General features: G+C 51.4%; 1 protein-coding gene across 5 annotated transcripts in view; it reads right to left on the reverse strand.

The window, feature by feature from the left end:
• Positions 1 to 23673, reverse strand: part of tanc1b (tetratricopeptide repeat, ankyrin repeat and coiled-coil containing 1b) — a 158577-nt gene that overhangs the window by 49585 nt on the left and 85319 nt on the right. For 4 of the 5 annotated variants that reach the window (XR_009929806.1, XM_062457986.1, XM_062457985.1 and 1 more), the window contains exons 5-8: positions 22461 to 22594; positions 19812 to 20001; positions 17115 to 17429; positions 5774 to 5896 (exon numbers count right to left, since the gene is read on the reverse strand). Coding sequence is in view for 4 of the 5 variants with exons in the window: in XM_062457986.1 (XP_062313970.1) it covers positions 5774 to 5896; positions 17115 to 17429; positions 19812 to 20001; positions 22461 to 22594 (762 nt within the window). In the remaining variant the exon portion in view is untranslated. Of the gene's footprint in view, positions 1 to 5773; positions 5897 to 7786; positions 8013 to 17114; positions 17430 to 19811; positions 20002 to 22460; positions 22595 to 23673 lie in introns of those variants that run through there. The other variant, XM_062457988.1, reaches the window with a different exon arrangement.

The raw sequence follows: 23673 nt of genomic DNA on the forward strand, positions 1-23673 counted from the left end.
CAGAACACTGCAGCCTGGGCACACAGGACACTGCAGCCTGGGCACACAGGACACTGTTCTGTTTACCTACAAGACCACACCTCTGTTTCTCCCTGGAAGCTCACACTGACTGATGCAATGAATATACAACGTTCACATTTCTCTGCATTGCAATACTGACGCCCTTGGCAGATCAAACGCATGCAGAGATCAATCAGAAAGCAATCCAGCCAGGGCCTCAGATCCAGAAGATTGGTCTACAAGATTAAGATAGCGGAAGCCGTCGTCACCTGTTTCATAATATCTCACTTCTGAAGGATCTGAGACGAGTGAGGGAAGGCTCTTTTGAATTCTCTATGACCAGGTAGTTCATCTTGGGTAACACCCTTCATCTTCAGGTAACTTTCTGCAAGCCAGTTTCTATCTGGGTCTCCATCTCTGTCCATCTCTCTTCTACTCATCTCTTTCTCACTATCTATCCTTGCCTCTTTCTCTCCTCTCTCTCTGTCTGTCTTTAACTCTCTCTCTCTGTCTCTCCCTCTCTACTCCCGGCAAGTGTGGGTTGAGAGAGTGGCAGTGGGAGGTAGTGGGGGCCTGATGTTACTGCTACACTACCCCTCTCATCCTCTCCTCACTGTTGCAGCCTGACCGCTGACTGGTGGACTCCACAGTAGATTAACTACAGCAGGCCTTTCCTACACAGTAGATTATCTACAGCAGGCCTTTCCTACACAGTAGATTATCTACAGCAGGCCTTTCCTACACAGTAGATTATCTACAGCAGGCCTTTCCTACACAGTAGATTATCTACAGCAGGCCTTTCCTACACAGTAGATTATCTACAGCAGGCCTTTCCTACACAGTAGATTATCTACAGCAGGCCTTTCCTACACAGTAGATTATCTACAGCAGGCCTTTCCTACACAGTAGATTATCTACAGCAGGCCTTTCCTACACAGTAGATTACCTACAGCAGGCCTTTCCTACACAGTAGATTATCTACAGCAGGCCTTTCCTACACAGTAGATTATCTACAGCAGGCCTTTCCTACACAGTAGATTATCTACAGCAGGCCTTTCCTACACAGTAGATTATCTACAGCAGGCCTTTCCTACACAGTAGATTACCTACAGCAGGCCTTTCCTACACAGTATATTATCTACAGCAGGCCTTTCCTACACAGTAGATTATCTACAGCAGGTCTTTCCTAGACAGTAGATTACCAACAGCAGGCCTTTCCTACACAGTAAATTATCTACAGCAGGCCTTTCCTACACAGTAGATTATCTACAGAAGGCCTTTCCTACACAGTAGATTATCTACAGCAGGCCTTTCCTACATGTAGATTACCTACAGCAGGCCTTTCCTACACAGTAAATTATCTACAGCAGGCCTTTCCTACACAGTAGATTACCTACAGCAGGCCTTTCCTACACAGTAGATTATCTACAGCAGGCCTTTCCTACACAGTAGATTATCTACAGCAGGCCTTTCCTACACAGTAGATTACCTACAGCAGGCCTTTCCTACACAGTAGATTATCTACAGCAGGCCTTTCCTACACAGTAGATTATCTACAGCAGGCCTTTCCTACACAGTAGATTACCTACAGCAGGCCTTTCCTACACAGTAGATTATCTACAGCAGGCCTTTCCTACACAGTAGATTATCTACAGCAGGCCTTTCCTACACAGTAGATTATCTACAGCAGGCCTTTCCTACACAGTAGATTATCTACAGCAGGCCTTTCCTACACAGTAGATTACCTACAGCAGGCCTTTCCTACACAGTATATTATCTACAGCAGGCCTTTCCTACACAGTAGATTATCTACAGCAGGTCTTTCCTAGACAGTAGATTACCAACAGCAGGCCTTTCCTACACAGTAAATTATCTACAGCAGGCCTTTCCTACACAGAAGATTATCTACAGAAGGCCTTTCCTACACAGTAGATTATCTACAGCAGGCCTTTCCTACACAGTAGATTACCTACAGCAGGCCTTTCCTACACAGTAAATTATCTACAGCAGGCCTTTCCTACACAGTAGATTACCTACAGCAGGCCTTTCCTACACAGTAGATTATCTACAGCAGGCCTTTCCTACACAGTAGATTATCTACAGCAGGCCTTTCCTACACAGTAGATTACCTACAGCAGGCCTTTCCTACACAGTAGATTATCTACAGCAGGCCTTTCCTACACAGTAGATTATCTACAGTAGGCCTTTCCTACACAGTAGATTATCTACAGCAGGCTTTTCCTACACAGTAGATTACCTACAGCAGGCCTTTCCTACACAGTAGATTATCTACAGCAGGCCTTTCCTACACAGTAGATTATCTACAGCAGGCCTTTCCTACACAGTAGATTACCTACAGCAGGCCTTTCCTACACAGTAGATTATCTACAGCAGGCCTTTCCTACACAGTAGATTATCTACAGTAGGCCTTTCCTACACAGTAGATTATCTACAGCAGGCTTTTCCTACACAGTAGATTACCTACAGCAGGCCTTTCCTACACAGTAGATTATCTACAGCAGGCCTTTCCTACACAGTAGATTATCTACAGCAGGCCTTTCCTACACAGTAGATTACCTACAGCAGGCCTTTCCTACACAGTAAATTATCTACAGCAGGCCTTTCCTACACAGTAGATTACCTACAGCAGGCCTTTCCTACACAGTAGATTATCTACAGCAGGCCTTTCCTACACAGTAGATTATCTACAGTAGGCCTTTCCTACACAGTAGATTATCTACAGCAGGCTTTTCCTACACAGTAGATTACCTACAGCAGGCATTTCCTACACAGTAGATTATCTACAGTAGGCCTTTCCTACACAGTAGATTATCTACAGTAGGCCTTTCCTACACAGTAGATTATCTACAGCAGGCTTTTCCTACACAGTAGATTACCTACAGCAGGCCTTTCCTACACAGTAGATTATCTACAGCAGGCCTTTCCTACACAGTAGATTATCTACAGCAGGCCTTTCCTACACAGTAGATTACCTACAGCAGGCCTTTCCTACACAGTAGATTATCTACAGCAGGCCTTTCCTACACAGTAGATTATCTACAGTAGGCCTTTCCTACACAGTAGATTATCTACAGCAGGCTTTTCCTACACAGTAGATTACCTACAGCAGGCCTTTCCTACACAGTAGATTATCTACAGCAGGCCTTTCCTACACAGTAGATTATCTACAGCAGGCCTTTCCTACACAGTAGATTACCTACAGCAGGCCTTTCCTACACAGTAGATTATCTACAGCAGGCCTTTCCTACACAGTAGATTATCTACAGTAGGCCTTTCCTACACAGTAGATTATCTACAGCAGGCTTTTCCTACACAGTAGATTACCTACAGCAGGCCTTTCCTACACAGTAGATTATCTACAGCAGGCCTTTCCTACACAGTAGATTATCTACAGCAGGCCTTTCCTACACAGTAGATTACCTACAGCAGGCCTTTCCTACACAGTAAATTATCTACAGCAGGCCTTTCCTACACAGTAGATTACCTACAGCAGGCCTTTCCTACACAGTAGATTATCTACAGCAGGCCTTTCCTACACAGTAGATTATCTACAGTAGGCCTTTCCTACACAGTAGATTATCTACAGCAGGCTTTTCCTACACAGTAGATTACCTACAGCAGGCATTTCCTACACAGTAGATTATCTACAGTAGGCCTTTCCTACACAGTAGATTATCTACAGTAGGCCTTTCCTACACAGTAGATTATCTACAGCAGGCTTTTCCTACACAGTAGATTACCTACAGCAGGCCTTTCCTACACAGTAGATTATCTACAGCAGGCCTTTCCTACACAGTAGATTATCTACAGTAGGCCTTTCCTACACAGTAGATTATCTACAGCAGGCTTTTCCTACACAGTAGATTACCTACAGCAGGCCTTTCCTACACAGTAGATTATCTACAGCAGGCCTTTCCTACACAGTAGATTATCTACAGCAGGCCTTTCCTACACAGTAGATTACCTACAGCAGGCCTTTCCTACACAGTAAATTATCTACAGCAGGCCTTTCCTACACAGGAGATTACCTACAGCAGGCCTTTCCTACACAGTAGATTATCTACAGCAGGCCTTTCCTACACAGTAGATTATCTACAGTAGGCCTTTCCTACACAGTAGATTATCTACAGCAGGCTTTTCCTACACAGTAGATTACCTACAGCAGGCATTTCCTACACAGTAGATTATCTACAGTAGGCCTTTCCTACACAGTAGATTATCTACAGTAGGCCTTTCCTACACAGTAGATTATCTACAGCAGGCTTTTCCTACACAGTAGATTACCTACAGCAGGCCTTTCCTACACAGTAGATTATCTACAGCAGGCCTTTCCTACACAGTAGATTATCTACAGTAGGCCTTTCCTACACAGTAGATTATCTACAGCAGGCTTTTCCTACACAGTAGATTACCTACAGCAGGCCTTTCCTACACAGTAGATTATCTACAGCAGGCCTTTCCTACACAGTAGATTATCTACAGCAGGCCTTTCCTACACAGTAGATTACCTACAGCAGGCCTTTCCTACACAGTAAATTATCTACAGCAGGCCTTTCCTACACAGGAGATTACCTACAGCAGGCCTTTCCTACACAGTAGATTATCTACAGCAGGCCTTTCCTACACAGTAGATTATCTACAGTAGGCCTTTCCTACACAGTAGATTATCTACAGCAGGCTTTTCCTACACAGTAGATTACCTACAGCAGGCATTTCCTACACAGTAGATTATCTACAGTAGGCCTTTCCTACACAGTAGATTATCTACAGTAGGCCTTTCCTACACAGTAGATTATCTACAGCAGGCTTTTCCTACACAGTAGATTACCTACAGCAGGCCTTTCCTACACAGTAGATTATCTACAGCAGGCATTTCCTACACAGCTCTCCTGCTCCAGTCAGACTGACCACCACCAGCACCAGCAGGTTTCAACATGTACTCTGATTCACGTCCCGTTGGATCACTGAGCTCTATCGCTTCCCTTTGGGAGCCGTGCAGAGAAAACACTGTTTGACTGTTGCGCAACTCCAGAGTTTAGATCAGTCTGGGGGGAGATGGGAGCTTAACTATTTACATAATCCTAACAACTCCATGTTGACAGCTGGAGGGAACCTAGGAAAGGTTCTGAAAGAGGGTTAAATAGTTTGCAAGTATTTAATGATGTTGCGCTACATTATTCATCTGCTTATAAAATATGAACACTAAGGGGTTCCTTTCAGCCTGTCATTTTACGAGACATACTGTACAGGGAAGAAGAAACAGGCTTGTGAATCTAAGTATCCTTTTTTGTTGTTGCTGTTAGTAAGGTAATACCAGGTGGAGTTTGATGGAAAACGAATCAAGTTATTGACTAATCGGTTATTATACTGTGTCAAGGTGTCTTGTGTATCTACCAATTAGCATGACCTCTTTTTCAGGACATCAGGGTTCTTGCAGATTTCAGTAAATCAAATTTAGGACCTTTTTAAGACCATAAAGATTGAAATTGAATACCTACACAACACATTACCAAAATGTAGTTTTATCACCGCGTACGTACCAAAACCATGATTCCCCAGAAAGAACTACAACACACCGAACCAACGTTCTGAGGGCAGCGTTCTGATGGTTTTGTTACAATTGTAGCAAAGAGCTCCGCTTTGTGGGCTACGACTCAATACTGTTTTGCTACTTTGTAATAACTTTCTGTGTGTGTGTATGTGGTACAGTGTGTGTGTGTGTGTGGTACAGTGTGTTTGTGTGGTACAGTACCTTTGGCGTCCTGAGGAGGGCGCCCTCCTGTGTTGTGCCAGGGCAGGCGGATGGACGTTCTTAGGGGAGTGTTCCGCTGCTCATCCAGATAGCCCAGGTCCTCCAGCTTGGTGGAGCTGGTGGCTGTGGGAGAGAACAGGAAACATGTTTACCTTCAGGCATGTGTGACTATTTTGCTACTCTGTCTGGAGTGACCAATGATAAGGTGGACCCTGTCTCACTCCCCTCTCACTGAAACCAATCAGGACATTTTGCTGAGAAAGTAAATCCCACTTTAGCACCCCGGCTTGCTTGTTGACATATTCTTCTTTTAGTGATAGAAAAGAGGTGATAGCAAAATAACTGAAAGACCAAAATCCACCATGACATTTCTGAGTCAGCACCTCCAGTGGAGGAGGAGGGGGAGGAGGATGGGGGGGAGGAGGATGGGGGGGGAGGAGGTGATGTGGTGGAGGAGGTGATGTGTCCAGGTACTTTACAAGCAGCAAGACAGCAGACAAACCTTCCACCTAAAAACCTGCCACCGAAAGTCTCTAATGTGATCTGACAGCCGAGGGGAACCGGGCCGCATTACACACACTATCAACCTGGGAACATCCCAGACACTCTACACACACTATCAACCTGGGAACATCCTAAACACTCTACACACACTATCAACCTGGGAACATCCCAGACACTCTACACACACTATCAACCTGGGAACATCCCAGACACTCTACACACACTATCAACCTGGGAACATCCTAAACACTCTACACACACTATCAACCTGGGAACATCCCAGACACTCTACACACACTATCAACCTGGGAACATCCCAGACACTCTACACACACTATCAACCTGGGAACATCCTAAACACTCTACACACACTATCAACCTGGGAACATCCCAGACACTCTACACACACTATCAACATGGGAACATCCTAAACACTCTACACACACTATCAACCTGGGAACATCCCAGACACTCTACACACACTATCAACCTGGGAACATCCCAGACACAGCCAGTACATCTCAGTCACCGTTCCAGCTGGAGGTTGTAGCTATGGCAACCGACATGTACAACATCCAACAAAACGATCCCGGTCCTGAATTGCAACATTACAGCGTAATGAGTTACTGCTGCTACTACCAAACTATACCCGCTCTGAGAGAGGAGGAAGAAGTGTATGATCGCCGTGACGACCCCTCACAGGGACAATGGGAGCTGCGTACGTCGCCTCAGAACCGCCAGGCTTAAGTGGACAACAGTGTCCGTGGAGACGCAGAGACAAGCAACAAGGTCTTGGGGAGCACAGCAACAAAAGACCATCACCATGGAGACCAGCCCTCTCAGAGGAAGAGCAGAATCAAAGCTCTCCTCTCTTCATCTGCCTGGACTTGAAGGGCTCTCTCTCTCTCTCCCCCTCTATCTCCCCCTTCTCTCTCTCTCTCCCCCCCTCTATCTCCCCCTTCTCTCTCTCTCTCTCTCTCTCTCTCTCTCTCTCTCTCCCCCTTCTCCCTCTCCCTCACCCTCTCTCGCTGCATCAACATAACTTTTTACATTCCTTGTAAAAATGAAAAAACGGAACTCATAGACACTTCCAATTTCACACACATCAAACACCAATATGGCTCAGAGTTTGGAATAAACACCAACCAAGTCGGACACAGCTGAACTTTAATTCGGCATGCAGCTGATTAGACATGCACTGGCCACACTGTTTAAATGTCTTCGCTCTGTTTAACAGACGGCCTCTTAACACTGGCCCCCGCGCCCCACATCTTTAGCACCCGGTAGACTCCAGCTAGGCTGGTCAGCTACTCACAGACAGGCAGCAGAGTCACTGCAACGCAGGGCTAGACAACAGGTGGAGACCTCTGGTTCCCCAACAGGCAGGCATGCAGACAGACAGGCATGCAGACAGACAGGCAGGCATGCTGACAGGCAGGCAGGCAGGCAGGCAGGGCGGAGGCCCTTAGTTGAAGAGCTCCAGAGAATAGTCCCTGTGAAGGAGCTCACCAGGGCACCCCGAGAGATTGTTCTGCACCAGCGCTCCCATCCAGGCACGCACACTGGCAGCATTCAACTGGTGAGAAGGCGCGTTGCTCTGCCGCTAGCCGCCGCCAGCTCCGCTCTGGCTCAGAGACGCTGCATCCACAACACCGCGCCAGCGCGCCTGCACCCCCGCCCCTGCCTGCACAGCCACACAGGGTCTTGGCAAGCGAGCGAAGGACTGAATGAGCCACACACAGGAAATACAAAAACGAAAGGCGGAATACAGAATGGATTTGGGGGGCTGGAGGGGAGGAGGAAGAGAGAGAACAAGAGAGAAAGAGGGAAAAAACACGGTTCTCTCTAATGTGTCTGATTATAGACAGAGAGAGAGAGGAGAGAGAGGTGAGAGAGAGGAAAGAGTGCGGAGAGTGCAAAAGAGGCAAGAGAGATATACGAGAGAGCGATATACGAGAGAGAGACAGAGAGAGAAAGAGACAGAGAGAGAGACAAAGAGAGAGAGAGAAAGAGAGAGAGAGAGAGAGAGAGAGAGAGAGAGAGAGAGAGAGAGAGAGAGAGAGAGAGAGTGAAAAGAAAGAAGCGGGTAGTGATCAGAGGCAAGGGAGGGAGGGAAAGTAAGAAACACACTGAGAGGGTTGAGAGATGTAAGACGAGAGGGAAACTGCAAGATAGAGGGAGACAGGAGAGTCAAGTTGAGAGTCTTTGCTGCAGTCCAGCTCTACAGCAAAGCACCACCTTCAGTCCTCTGCTGATATCAGGACGGTTACAACCTGTCATTCTCTCTCTCCTTCACTTAATTTCCATCTCTCTCCTCCCTCTTTCTCTCTCCTCCCCTCTCTCTCTCTCTCTCTCTCTCTCCCTCTCAACTTCTCCAACTGCAGACATAATAGGAAATATGGAATTCCACAAAGATATCACTGGCACTACTGTGTTTTGTACCAGACAAGGTGTATCCCCTTCCAGGAGGGGTGAGTCAGTAGAGTTGTGTTGGTGAGGTGCAGAAGCACGGCTGATTAGCGTCTCTTCCATTTGGGATGGTGATGAAGCTGACAGTTACCGAACACAACCTCTCTATAGCTACATAGAGGGGAAAAAACACTTCTCAAGTCATTTGTCTCGTTTTTCATATTTTCTTTCAGACCCCAAATTTTCCCTGGGGTGCCAACCCCTTTACCCCCCCCCCTGCTATTTCACATCCACCCTATGTCATCTACTCTCTGTCTCTCTCTCTCTCTCGTTCTACAGATGAGTGAGTGTGTAGTGTGTGAATATGATAGCTTGATGTCTGGTTTCGAACAGCTTTGAAGCTCCACAGACATGTCAGGATGCATTCTGATGAAAATAGGGCTTCTTTCTGGAGCGGGCCTGCCCTCTGAATCCCTCTGTTCTGTGTCTTGTGTGTCAGAGCGGGGGGAGGGCGGGTGTGTGTGGGTGTGTGGAGGGGTGTGTATGTGAGTGCGTGTGTGTGTGGAGGGGTGTGTATGTGTGTGGAGGGGTGTGTGTGTGTGTGGAGGGGTGTGTGTACCTCTCTCTCTCTACCAGTCTACCTCTCTCTACCTCTCTCTCTACCAGTCTACCTCTCTCTACCTCTCTCTCTCAGTCTACCTTTCTTTACCTCTCTCTACCTCTCTCTCTCTACCAGTCTACCCCTCTCTCTCTCTACCAGTCTACCTCTCTATACCTCTCTCTACCTCTCTCTACCTCTCTCTCTCTACCTCTCTCTCTCTACCTCTCTCTAGCCCTCTCTCTCTACCAGTCCTCTCTCCCTCTCTCTCCCTCTCTCTCTCTCTCTCTCTCTCTCTCTCTCTCTATCCATGCAATGCACACCAACCTGCCAATACCTGGTGTAACTCTGAGTCCTGCAGCCTATATCTCCCCTTGTCTAACACTGCAATAACATCTCTATACATACGCATACATTTTATATCTGTAAAGCTCTCTCTTGGAAGTCGCTTTGGATAAAAGCGTCTGCTAAATACATACATGTAAATATCTCCCCTTGTCTAACCCTGCAGTAACATCTATATGCATAAATCCTACATATCCCCTTGTTTAACATGCACCATTCATTGTTTAACATGTAGGCTTGCTAACTGTAGCCTGAGCCCTGCCAGTCCCCCCCCCCCCCCCCACACACACACACACACACACACACACACACACACAGACAGACACACACACACACACACACACACCCTCTCCCTGCCCCCCTGGTACCCCATCTGCCCCATGACTCAGTGTGTTCACCAAACACACAACAGCTCAAATCCCTCTCTCACCCACCATGTCCACACCAGTAGGGATTGAGAGAGCGTAAAATGGAATTCCAGTGGCTCAGACACAGGTCTGGTATGGAACCAGGCAAACAGATCACACATATGTGCACACATACTCAAAATTCAGACCACTTACTGTATAAACACACTCTACACTCACTCATACATGAAGTCCATAATTTATAAAAGTCCCAGGGTTTATAAAAAAAGGATCTTACCCTTTTCAATTGTGTGGAACACAGACACAAACTTCTATCTCAAAAGTATGGATTGGATTGTATGGAGCTAGCTAACCGAGATTGAAGTGTAAGCTGCCAATCACGCTCCAGCAGATATCTGTGTGGACAGGCAGCGGTCTAGAAGCTCCAGGACTGGCTGTCGGTCCATTCTGATCCATCGATGAACGCCGCTCAGCTGAATGCTAATTGGATCTTCGGAATCAGTGTGGATCGATCCATGTGCAAAGGGTCTTTATCTCACTCCAACTGTAACCTTCAACAATGGTGAACCGCCAGAAAGGACACTTGGCCTCTGTCAATGTGACCTTTTTCAAGGCCTGTCGCATGAAAAGATCTACTGCTGTCAATCACTGTCTTTCAGACTGCAAACGGAGGATGTCAATAAGCGGAGAAGACCAGCGTCGCCTGAAAGGGCCGTCAATAACACAGAGAACTCAGACACCAGCCTCAGAACATGCTGCAACAGACTCCTCTCATGGACGCGCCGAGTCCAAGCAGACAAAACACAGAACCTGTGTCTCATGTGTTTGTGGTGCTGCATCTCCTCAGTGCCACGTCAGAGGTCAAACGTCTGTGATCTGAAATGAGCAAAGAGGCATGGCATCATGTGACCAGTGTCAGAGCTCTCATCTGGACCAGGTGGAGACCTCAGGCAATGACGACAGCTGGGGGCTCCGGTCACCTTGACCTCTGAGATGTTTCCAGATGCTCTGGTGAATGAGACAACCTAACATTGAGGCTGCTCCCCCAGGGTCTAACATGCTGAGTCTACCGACCTTGATCATGTCAGAGCACGAGGGTCTGGATGTAGATACAACCTATTCTCAGAGGGGCCTTACCTCAGAGTTATTCCAGTGCCGTCTCGGACAAGTCAGAGTAACCTTGGGTTTTTCTTTAAGGGTCTCTGAACAGTCAATAACCCTGAAGAACAGACCACACACCTCTCAACCAGGGGTTTCAAAACCACAGGGGCTTCAAAACCACAGCATTCCTGAGGTCAGTTTTAACATGACCTTTGACTACCTAAGCCTCTTCACAGACAGTTCAGCTTGGATCAACAGATCAGCATAACAAACTATGTTCTGTAACAAAGCCAGACCTTTCGTCAAAAGATTTCTTAAATCCACACAGATATCTACCTCAACACACCAAATGTGTGTCAAATTGTGCTGTCGGCAGAATCCAAACTGCTTTTGGTATTCAAGACATACAGTTTCAGTGGGCTACTGTGTACCCTGTTCCCAGTGTGTACACTGTGATGTGGGGTACTGTGTACCCTGTTCCCAGTGTGTACACTGTGATGTGGGGTACTGTGTACCCTGTTCCCAGTGTGTACACTGCGATGTGGGGTACTGTGTACCCTGTTCCCAGTGTGTACACTGCGATGTGGGGTACTGTGTACCTGTTCCCAGTGTGTACACTGCGATGTGGGGTACTGTGTACCCTGTTCCCAGTGTGTACACTGCGATGTGGGGTACTGTGTACCCTGTTCCCAGTGTGTACACTGCGATGTGGGGTACTGTGTACCTGTTCCCAGTGTGTACACTGTGATGTGGGGTACTGTGTACCTGTTCCCAGTGTGTACACTGTGATGGTACGGAGTGTTTTCTAACTGCAGTGCTCCTCTCCTCCCCCTCCCTCTCTCATTTGGTATTCACCTCTCTGCAGATCCCACTTTACATGCAGTAATAACATTTACATATTTGGTATCCATTACCGGGGCCGTATCCACGTATTTTTGTTTGAAGTCGGAGACACCTGTGAAGGGTGTTTGTATTGGGAGAGACCCATTTTACTAGAATATACCATGTCTGTCTGTCTGCCTGTCTCTTTCTGTCTGTCTCTCTTTGTCTGTCTGCCTGCCTTCCTGCTTGCTTTTCCGTCCGTCCATCCAAACGATGTCTCCCATCTTTATGAGTGTGGGCCACCAACACTGAGGAAGCGGCTTGTTAAACAGTGAGGACAGCCGGGGTTTAGTTCAGGGGAAAGCTGAGCAGCAAACAGGACTTCTACCCTCTGAGAATCTGAAGAAAAGGGTCCTGTACTGGGCTCAGAGATCTCATGTCTGGACTGGCATTAAACAAACAAGCCACATTTCCAGAAATGAAACAGTGTGCTCCCCTCCAACCTGCCTGGAGGAGCTGGGGGGCGTGGGGGAGGCTGGAGGGGGGCTGGGGGGCGTGGGGGAGGCTGGAGGGGGGCTGGGGGGCGTGGGGGAGGCTGGAGGGGGGCTGGGGGGAGATGAGGCTGGAGGGGAGGCTAGGGGGGGGTGGCGGGCTGGGTGGGTGGGTTGGTGGGGGAGGCAGCTGTCGGCTTAGGGCAGGGAACCGAGTGACAGCGTGACATCATCGCAGTGTTCTGATTAGGAGGCGTCCGCTCGTTTTGGTCATTGGTAATTAAGTCTCTTCCATTTCCCCGTAGCAACCACTCTCAGTGCTGTCGTAGCAACCACTCTCAGTGCTGTCGTAGCAACCACTCTCAGTGCTGTCAGAGTTTTTCTAGAAGCCGCGATGCCCGCTTGCGTGACACAGAGGAGCGGCAGTGTGCCAGTCACACCGCCGTAACGAGGAGCGCCGCGCTCCGAAGAAGGGCGCTGGGACGGCTGAAAGAAATCAAAGAACGAGAAGGAAGAAAAAACGATTGCTCTGCAGAATGGGGCCTAAACCGGCTTTGCAGACATGTTCTTCTGAGATATAATACTATTAGGGATTTGGAGACAGATTTCGGGGTGGGTGGGAGGGTGGATGGGCGGGGCAGGGGGAGCTTACAAGCTAAAACAGTCAATCAGAAAAACACAAACCATGCAAACGAAACCACATATCCCCTGTCAACGTCTTGTCATCCAGCACAGTCTCCCTGGACCAGCCAATCTGTGGTGAGGGGACGTTCTATACTGGTTACTGGTGTGTGTGTGTGTGTGTGTGTGTGTGTGTCAAGTAATCCTGCATGTTGTTTACTGTGCTGGGCTGAATGGGGATGGTGGTGGTTTTACATGGTGTGGATGGTTGGGGTAAATGTTCAGGACGCTGTCCGACGCCACCCTGAGACAGGCCAGCCTCCACGGTCTATAGCAGCACTAGCTAAAGTCACTGTTGTATCGTGTATCGCACACTAATATTATTGACTAGTCAGGCTGTGCTGGTTGGCTAGCTAGCCAGCTAGCCCCAGACACGGTGTACTAGGTTGACCCAGAAGAATCACACTCGACACAGGAAGACAGTCGGACCAGCAAGGGCGGCGTGACTTTCACCACTCGGACATCAATCAGTCAGCCAACCTGCCCTCCGTCCTCCTGTCCTTCTAGTTGTCTTACTCCACTCCTCTCCTCTCTCTCCATTCAGTCCATCCTCTCTCCAACACTCACTTTCTCTCACTAGCCCCTCTCTCTCCCTCTCTCTTATCACCCCCCTCTCTCTCTCTCCCTCTCTCTTATCACCCCCCCCCTCTCTCTCTTTCTCCATCTCCCTCTCTCTGTCTACCATGCCTCTCTCTCCCTCTGTCGCTGTGGGTGCTACAGATGGCCAGGCGTCTGGCCTGCGACAGACAGGAACAGGAAGGAGCAGCGGACAGCAGATGACATAGTGACAGGGGAGCCATCATCATCCCCATGACAGGACACGTCTCAGTATTGACAGGACACATCTCAGTACTGACCAGGACACGTCTCAGTACTGACAGGACACATCTCAGTACTGACCAGGACACGTCTCAGTACTGACAGGACACGTCTCAGTACTGACCAGGACACGTCTCAGTACTGACAGGACACGTCTCAGTATTGACAGGACACATCTCAGTACTGACAGGACACGTCTCAGTACTGACCAGGACACGTCTCAGTACTGACAGGACACGTCTCAGTATTGACAGGACACGTCTCAGTACTGACAGGACACATCTCAGTACTGACCAGGACACGTCTCAGTACTGACAGGACACGTCTCAGTACTGACCAGGACACGTCTCAGTACTGACAGGACACGTCTCAGTACTGACCAGGACACGTCTCAGTACTGACAGGACACGTCTCAGTATTGACCAGGACACGTCTCAGTACTGACAGGACACGTCTCAGTATTGACCAGGACACGTCTCAGTACTGACAGGACACGTCTCAGTATTGACAAGGACACGTCTCAGTATTGACCAGGACACGTCTCAGTACTGACAGGACACGTCTCAGTACTGACAGGACACGTCTCAGTACTGACCAGGACACGTCTCAGTACTGACAGGACACGTCTCAGTACTGACAAGACACGTCTCAGTACTGGGGCTCACAGTGTCCTGTAGTGACATGGACAGGACTGAGCTCACAGTGTCCTGTAGTGACATGGACAGGGCTGGGCTCACAGTGTCCTGTAGTGACATGGACAGGGCTGGGCTCACAGTGTCCTGTCCTGTAGTGACATGGACAGGGCTGGGCTCACAGTGTCCTGTAGTGACATGGACAGGGCTGGGCTCACAGTGTCCTGTAGTGACATGGACAGGGCTGGGCTCACAGTGTCCTGTAGTGACATGGACAGGGCTGGGCTCACAGTGTCCTGTAGTGACATGGACAGGGCTGGGCTCACAGTGTCCTGTAGTGACATGGACAGGGCTGGGCTCACAGTGTCCTGTAGTGACATGGACAGGGCTGGGCTCACAGTGTCCTGTAGTGACATGGACAGGGCTGGGCTCACAGTGTCCTGTAGTGCCATGGACAGGGCTGGGCTCACAGTGTCCTGTAGTGACATGGACAGGGCTGGGCTCACAGTGTCCTGTAGTGACATGGACAGGGCTGGGCTCACAGTGTCCTGTAGTGACATGGACAGGGCTGGGCTCACAGTGTCCTGTAGTGACATGGACAGGGCTGGGCTCACAGTGTCCTGTAGTGACATGGACAGGGCTGGGCTCACAGTGTCCTGTAGTGACATGGACAGGGCATCAGAGGTGTGACTCTTGTGTCTCTCAGAGGCCCCACACGCCGCAGTGATGACATCACCTTGGTAAACTCCACAGGCAAAACATGACCAAGACACTTTTAGGGCTGTTAGCTTTACACACTGGCCATCATCCATGCAGCTTGAGCCAGCCCTCGTCCGCAGGAACAGCAGGGATGGACGAGGTACAGCGGTTGAGCTACGGGCTGTTTGTGCGACTGGAAGGTTTTACTGCTTGGTGTCCATGTGAACCGTCAGCGTAATGCATTGTGTGCACTTTTCTAACAGCAGGGCTGTCCAGATTCATCAGCAGGCTGTAAAGATTAATGTTTCGAGCACTGGTGATTGAACAGTGTGTGAATTCCATGGTGTATGCAGGTTTGAACAACAAACTAATAGCTATCCAATACTCCCGGGTCCAAGTTTTCCTGTACGGGCCTCATCAACTGTTCCACTACACAGGCAGGCCAGCAGCACGTTCAGCAACGAGGGGCTCACCTTCAGAACACATCCACAACGGAGTGAAAGATAGTTTGACTTCCTGATGAAGGCGGTGTATGTCGAAATGCATCTTCTGAATGGTTTACGATGAACATGCCGTGACAATCAAGGCATTTTAATTGTTTTCTCGTTTTAGTTCAGATTGAAAATGATCCAGATTGAAGTTATTTTGATGACTCATGAAATGGGTTTACATTCGTACAGTAAGAAGGCTGGAGGAACCAGACCTGCTGCACCTCCCCTCAGGAGGGTCCTGGAGGAACCAGACCTGCTGCACCTCCCCTCAGGAGGGTCCTGGAGGAACCAGACCTGCTGCACCTCCCCTCAGGAGGGTCCTGGGGGAACCAGACCTGCTGCACCTCCCCTCAGGAGGGTCCTGGAGGAACCAGACCTGCTGCACCTCCCCTCAGGAGGGTCCTGGGGGAACCAGACCTGCTGCACCTCCCCTCAGGAGGGTCCTGGAGGAACCAGACCTGCTGCACCTCCCCTCAGGAGGGTCCTGGAGGAACCAGACCTGCTGCACCTCCCCTCAGGAGGGTCCTGGAGGAACCAGACCTGCTGCACCTCCCCTCAGGAGGGTCCTGGATCCACAAGCAGAGCCCTCCTCAGTCAGGTTGGGGATGCTCAGCTGTGAGCAGGTGAAACGTCCCCCGGATGAGAAGGCACGCCCTGCCAGTTTCTCTCTCCTCCTGCAGGACACCAGGGGAGGAGAAGGAGGCTGCAGCAGGAGGCTGCAGCAGGAGGCTGCTAAAAGCACACGTCCTATACCCCGGGGGGGGGGGGGGGGGCGGCTTAAGAGGAAGGAGTGCTCAGGACCGTGGGGACTTCAAAACAAGGCCAAGGTCAGGAGAGGGGGAGAGAGAGGGAGGGAGAGAGAGGGAGAGGGTGGGAGAGGTAGAGAGAGGGTGAGAGAGAGGGAGGGAGGGAGAGGAGAGAAAGTGGGAGAGTTAGAGAGAGTGAGAGATGGAGGGAGAGAGAGAGGGAGAAACTGCATCAGGAGACAGATGGCAAGAGCCTAGCTTGAGCGCAAAGTTGAGAGGGAGAAAAGAAAGTAAGAAAAGTATAAGAGTAAGAAAGTAAGGAAGATGAGAGGTGTGGCTCTCCTGCGGAGCCTGCGGAGCCAGAACAGCCTGTTTCTGGAGGAATGCGGAACGAATCAGCTGGGCAGCTGCCTGTCCTCTCCTCTGACACGACACGGCCCAGTCACAACACACAGCAGCTGCCTGGCCAAACCCCCCCCCTCACCCCCCCCCCCTCTCACCCCCCCCCCTCCCCCTCCACCCCCATCCATCCACCCCCTCCACCCCCTGTACTCCCACCCTGTTTCCCCAGAGCAGCGCTGGAGATCCCAACATTCCCTCCGCTCCTCCACAGCAGCGCCAGCAGAAGCTCCTACCTGCCACCGAGTTGGGCCGAGGCATCAAGAGCGAGGAGGTGGTGTGGGCAGGGTACGGAACAGGGCCTTGTGCTGGGGGTCTGGGGGGCGGTGGTGCTGGGGGTCTGGGGGCCGCAGAGGCCCCTGTGCTGGGTGTCTCTCCCCTGGAGGGGGCCTCGCTGCTGCCAGGCTCCTCCTCCGCCACAGGGGAGCAGGTCTCTGGCCGCACGCTGGGGGCCGGGGCATGGTGGCTCCCGCCCCTCACACTGCCCTCCTTACTCCACTCCAGGCTGGAGCCACTACGGTCGTCATTCTCTGAGGAGCTGGTGATGGTGGCTGTGGAGAGAGAGAGAGAGAGGGGTAGAGAGAGGGGTAGAGAGAGGGAGAGAGAGAGAGAGAGAGAGAGAGAGAGAGAGAGAGAGAGAGAGAGAGAGAGAGAGAGAGAGAGAGAGAGAGAGAGAGAGAGAGAGAGAGGAGGAAAGGGGAGGAGAGGGGGAGAGAGGGGGAGAGATGGTGCATGAGAAGGTCAGTCTCACCTGTGTATCTGTGTATGTGTGCAGATCATAAAGTGGTTTATGAAGAACAAACTTCTCCTGTTCTCCTCCCTGCTGACGGTTCAGGGAGGAGACAGGGAGGAGAACTGTCTCTCCTCTTCAAGGAGAGTTCCCCCCTCCTTGCACCCAGAGAGGAGCTAGTCTAATGGACGCTGGCTGACTCTTTAGCCCTCCCACTCCTTTTCATTGACCTTATCAACATACTCCTGCACAGAGCACCACTGCATCTATTTTCACAGGACTAGAACTAGACCACAGCACAAACTCTTCCTCCTCCTCTCTCTTGCGCTCTCTCCTCTTCCTCCTCTCTCTCCGTCCTCTGCCACTCCCTCCCTCCTCCTCTCTCTCCGTCCTCCACCACTCCCTCCCTCCCTCCTCCTCCTCTCTCTCCGTCCTCCACCACTCCCTCCCTCCCTCCTCCTCCTCTCACTAGTAGAAAATGATGGACGGGCGCTGAAAAGCTTACTTCTATTAGTAGAGTTTAGACAGGTGTTTTGCTTACATGAAAGCAAATCCCAGTGATGTTGTCTGCCATGCAGGCAGACTAACCCTCACAGCCACTGGACTGGGACCTGCATGCTCTGCTTCACCCAGGAACCACTGGGATCCTCTGGACTCCATAACACACCCGTAGTTACGTCATCCCTACCTAGAGGAACACATCACGTCCGTCCTACTGGACACAAGCTGTACCTGGACAACCCTTATCGCTAGCTTGAAACAAGAAGCCATATTCATGGTACTCAGGTACGGACTTACAAGCATCAGTTACTCCCGAGCTCTGGGTCAACTGTTCCGCAAGGTTTTGGTCCATAAATATTCTCCAAGCTTCACTTTGTTGGCTTGGCTTGAGTTCCTTATGTATGATTCAACATGACAGGTCAGAGCTGTTTGTATGACCTCCTTAAGCTAGCCTTGCTTCTCTCTCTGCAGCCCGGCTTGCTCGCCTGCCAGCCGGGCGTTTTCACATGTCAACACAGACCTCTACATCCCACACAGAAGTAGTTTCAAACCACATAAATTAATATGTGCTTTTGAAGTAGCACTGCCTTCTCCTGAGCAGATCCTAGCGTAGTCCCACTTCGGAAGACTTCAAAGGCCTGGTGGTATTAATCACAGGCTCGTCCTCGTTACATAGCTTGTCCTCTCTGCTCCTCTCCTCTCCTCCCCTTAGCTCCTCTCCTAGAGTCCTACCGTCTCCGGTTCTCACCTTCCCTCCCCTCTCTTCTTCTCTCTGCTTTCCTCCTTCTCTCCCCTCTCCTCCCATGTCCTCATGCTACCCTTGCAGTGCTGGTCACAGGGGAGGCAGGACGTTCCGGAACACCAGAAACACAGAGTCTTCCAAACACAGCATTTCCTGTGCAGGCAGGAAGGCGGCAGGCACAGGTACGGTGCAGTAGGAGAAGCAAGTCCCACCCAAGGTTAGAGTAGGCCAACTCTGCTGGGGGGCTGATGCTGGGGGGCAGGGGGGGCCGGGGGCTGATGCTGGGGGGCAGGGGGGGCCGGGGGCAGGGGGGTGACTGGAGAGGAGCCTCTATTCATCCTGCTTCAATATGAAAGATACAATATCACAGCCAGCATTAATAATTGAGCAGCTGTGGTATTGCACAGCGCTGGAGGATAGCTATATGAGGTTATCAATGACGTCAACGGCTCTGGATCTGCCGGTGCTGCCACGGGGCAGCACCGGCAGAGCTGGTGGGGCAGAACGACCAGCAGAGAGCTGGTCGTTCCCCCTGCCGGTGCTGTGCCACGGGACACGAGCAGCTCTCTGGATCTGCCCCGTGCCGGTGCTGCCACGGGGCACGACCAGCTCTACAGAACACCCCCAATTGTTTCTCCTCCAGGTAAGTCGTTCAGTCTGAGGGTGTGGATGAGCGAGCCATAATAGGTGCCTGTGATGTCCCACTTAGCTGACTCTAATAAAAGGTTGTTGTGTTCGTCCCAGATCTGTCCAAATCAATGAGAAACGTAACACCACTACATGGATGAAGGAGAAGTTAAGAGAAGTAATACTTCCCATGTCCACTATTCAGGCAGATCCTGAATGGCAGACTCTCTGATGCACACACACACACAGACACACACTCTCTGCATGTGCGTGTGTGTGAGAATGTGTGTGTGTGTGCATGTGCGTGTGTGTGAGAATGTGTGTGTGTGTTACCTATGATCCCGCTGTCCTTGCTCTCGAGGGTGGAGCAGGGGCTGGTGATGGTGCCACTGGGGCTGGAGCGTCCTGGGGGCGGCCGGCCGGCGCTGCTGTTCAGGGTGGAGCAGGGGCTGTCTGTACAGGGGGAGGTCGTGCTGCTGGTCAGGGTGGAGCAGGGACTGATGCCCTGGCTAGTTACAGAGCTCTGGGAGGGAGGGAGGGGACGGGGTGTGAGGGAGGGGAGGGGGGAGGGGAGAGAGGGATGAAAAGTTGAAAGGTTAGATAAAAATAAATAATTATCACATAAAATCACATTTTGCATCTAATTAAAAGCCTGACAGTTTAAAGATTTGCTTTGAGGTTCTATGATATATTAGGTATGCCAATTCATCCTGTCAACTCCACCATTCCTAACTTGGATCATGTGAAAGCAATCCTACTGCCTCAGCAGATAAGCTAACATCTCACATGTGAGCGTGATACACTAGCTGAAGGCATGCATACACTCTGTAAACAAAGCCAGGCTTTCAAAACAGCAGACTCATGTCTACAAGAAACCAAACAGGAACCATGTAGCTTGGATAAACCCATGTGACCTGGACACCTCAGACAGAGCCTAACCCTAACCCGAACTCCGCACTTCAGACAGAGCCTAACTCCACACCAGAGTCCTGGCTGAACCAGAACACCTCACCTGCAGCGGACCAGGCTACAACCTCTGGGTTGAACCAGACTCTATTTCACCAGACCCAGTCTCTGTACCTCCAGACTCAGTATCTGTACCTCCAGACCCAGTCTCTGTACCTCCAGACCAAGTCTCTACACCTCCAGACCCAGTCTCTGCACCTCCAGACCCAGTCTCTGCACCTCCAGACCCAGTCTCTGCACCTCCAGACCCAGTCTCTGTACCTCCAGACCCAGTCTCTACACCTCCAGACCCAGTCTCTGCACCTCCAGACCCAGTCTCTGTACCTCCAGACCCAGTCTCTGTACCTCCAGACCCAGTCTCTACACCTCCAGACCCAGTCTCTGCACCTCCAAACCCAGTCTCTGCACCTCCAAACCCAGTCTCTGTACCTCCAGACCCAGTCTCTACATCTCCAGACCCAGTCTCTACACCCCCGAGCATGAGTCACTGTCTGCCCCCTCTGTGCCCTCCCCTGCTGTGTACAGCTTGTAGATCAGGGTGAGGTTATCCTGATGCTAGCTAGGGCAGATCCTGGGCACAGTGAGTGTACAGTACGTCCTGCACCATGCTAACATGCTAACACTTCCTCATCCTCAGCCCCACCCGCAGGCTTCTCCCCAGGGGAGCCTGCTCAACGTGGGCTAACAAGACCCAGGTCTGTTAGCACTGAGCCCGGGGGAAGAGGAGAGGCTCAGCTTCTCCACCAGCAGAACCTGCATACCAGCCTGATAACATAACAGCTTAATGACATTTACTGTAGGGCAGAATGAAAGACAACATGTTGGACTGGGGTCGTTAAACAGCAGCAGAGGAAAGAGAGAATAGTTAGCAGATGATCAACAACCTCCTTCTCCCTTGTGAGCTCTTAAAAACAGCCCTAAACTCATCACACACAACAACAAAACACAACCGTTTCTCTTCTGTTCTCATCCTTTGAGATCCCAGTTAACGGGACACTTTTAACACTTCTAACGAGTGTCTGAAACGCAGTGTTCCTCTGCAGGGCTGTGTCGGAGAGGTGGAGAGGAGGGAGGGACAAGCAGGTTCTGCTCTACTGAGAGTCCCAGACTAATTAGCACAGCCGAACACACTTGAAGCTTAGACTTTGACATGACACTATTTCTGGAGCTCGGCTCGTCGACTCGTGTTACGTACTCAAGCGACCCACGCGGCCACAGCACTCCGGTCTCCACGACGACCCAGGCACACCCTACCTTGTTACCAAGCACACGCTTTCATCCAAAGCCACATGCAGACAGCGGTATTTGAACCCGCAACCTCTTGATCTGCGGTCAAACGCCCGACCCCCACCTTCACACCGCAACCAACACAGTTCCTTCCCAGAACATGTGAGAAGAGATACCCTGAGCGGGACAGGTACCGGCGCTCCCACCCTGAGCGGGACAGGTACCGGCGCTCCCACCCTGAGCGGGACAGGTACCGGCGCTCCCACCCTGAGCGGGACAGGTACCGGCGCTCCCACCCTGAGCGGGACAGGTCCCAGGGCTCCCACCCTGAGCGGGACAGGTACCGGCGCTCCCACCCTGAGCGGGACAGGTACCGGCGCTCCCACCCTGAGTGGGACAGGTACCGGCGCTCCCACCCTGAGCGGGACAGGTCCCAGGGCTCCCACCCTGAGCGGGACAGGTACCGGCGCTCCCACCCTGAGCGGGACAGGTCCCAGGGCTCCCAGCAGGGAGGGTTTCATCCAAGGAGACAGAATGGAGCACAGAAACGCAAGCTGGCGAAAACAGGATTTTTTTTCAAGCAATATACAAGCATGCCTTTTTTCCCCTCTCTTCTTTCACACTCTCGCAACTCCCTCCCTGCCTCTCTCCTTCTTCTCTATGTCCCTCTCTCCTTCTCTCTCTCCTCTCTCCCGCCCTAACGCTGTAAGCCGCCGCGCTCCGCAGTGACAGCTGCTGTCGGGGCGTGTGGGGAGGAGGAGGGAGGAGGGGGAGAGGAAAATGAAATACCTTCTTTTCATTCTTGTCCTCCATAGGTATGCGCGCTGAGCCAGGGATCCCTTCTCCTAGTAAGAAGCCCAGCCGTGTCATCAGCTCCTGAGTGGCGGGGGAGGAGCTTGGCTGGCTGTCGGCGAGGAGCAGCTCTGGGGAGAGAGATGGATCCCGTTAGGTACAGATCCTAGCAACGCCAAGCAGGACGGCAGCAGGCCAGTCTGACTGCAGCACGGCTCACACTACAGCTGCTCCGCTCTGCTCTGCTCCCTGCTAGGGCTGAACACTGGCCAGGGGAAGAGGGAGGGAGAGAGAGAGACAGAGTGAGAGAGGAGAGAAGACGAGAGAGAAAGAAGAGAGAGAAGAGAGAAAGATGGAGAGAGGAGAGGCAGAGGCAGATGGAGAGGAGAGGCAGAGGCAGACAGAGAGGGAGGGAGAGAGAGGGGAGAGAGAGATGGAGAGAGAGGGGAGAGAGAGATTGGAGAGAGAGGAGAGAAAGAGATGGAGAGAGAAGCAGAGCCTATTAGAGGTTAGTGAGGATGAGAGGATGTCCTACATAGAGAAAAAGAGAAAGAGGAAAAAAAGGGGGGGTGAGAGGGAGAAGATGCAGCTTGTAGGGGAAATCTTTGCAAGGTCGAGATTCCTCCAGCCCGCAGCACCAGGCCCTAGACCCCTCCTTGCTGCCCTGCCTGTTACCCTCCCTGCTGCCCTCCCTGTTACCCTGCCTGCTGCCCTCCCTGTTACCCTCCCTGCTGCCCTCCCTGTTACCCTGCCTGCTGCCCACCCTGTTACCCTCCCTGCTGCCCTCCCTGTTACCCTGCCTGTTACCATCCCTGTTACCCTGCCTGCTGCCCTCCCTGCTGCCCTCCCTGCTGCCCTCCCTGTTACCCTGCCTGCTGCCCTCCCTGCTGCCCTCCCTGTTACCCTCCCTGCTGCCCTGCCTGTTACCCTGCCTGCTGCCCTCCCTGTTACCCTGCCTGCTGCCCTCCCTGTTACCCTCCCTGCTGCCCTGCCTGTTATCCTGCCTGCTGCCCTGCTGCCCTCCGTTAACCTCCCTGCTGCCCTGCCTGTTACCCTGCCTGCTACCCTCTGTTACCTTGTTGCCCTCCCTGTTACCCTCCCTGCTGCCCTGCCTGTTACCCTCCCTGCTGCCCTCCCTGTTACCCTCCCTGCTGCCCTGCCTGTTACCCTCCCTGCTGCCCTCCCTGTTACCCTCCCTGCTGCCCTGCCT

Source organism: Osmerus eperlanus, chromosome 3 (genome assembly GCF_963692335.1).
Source record: "Osmerus eperlanus chromosome 3, fOsmEpe2.1, whole genome shotgun sequence".
In the NCBI taxonomy this organism is placed as follows: domain Eukaryota; kingdom Metazoa; phylum Chordata; class Actinopteri; order Osmeriformes; family Osmeridae; genus Osmerus; species Osmerus eperlanus.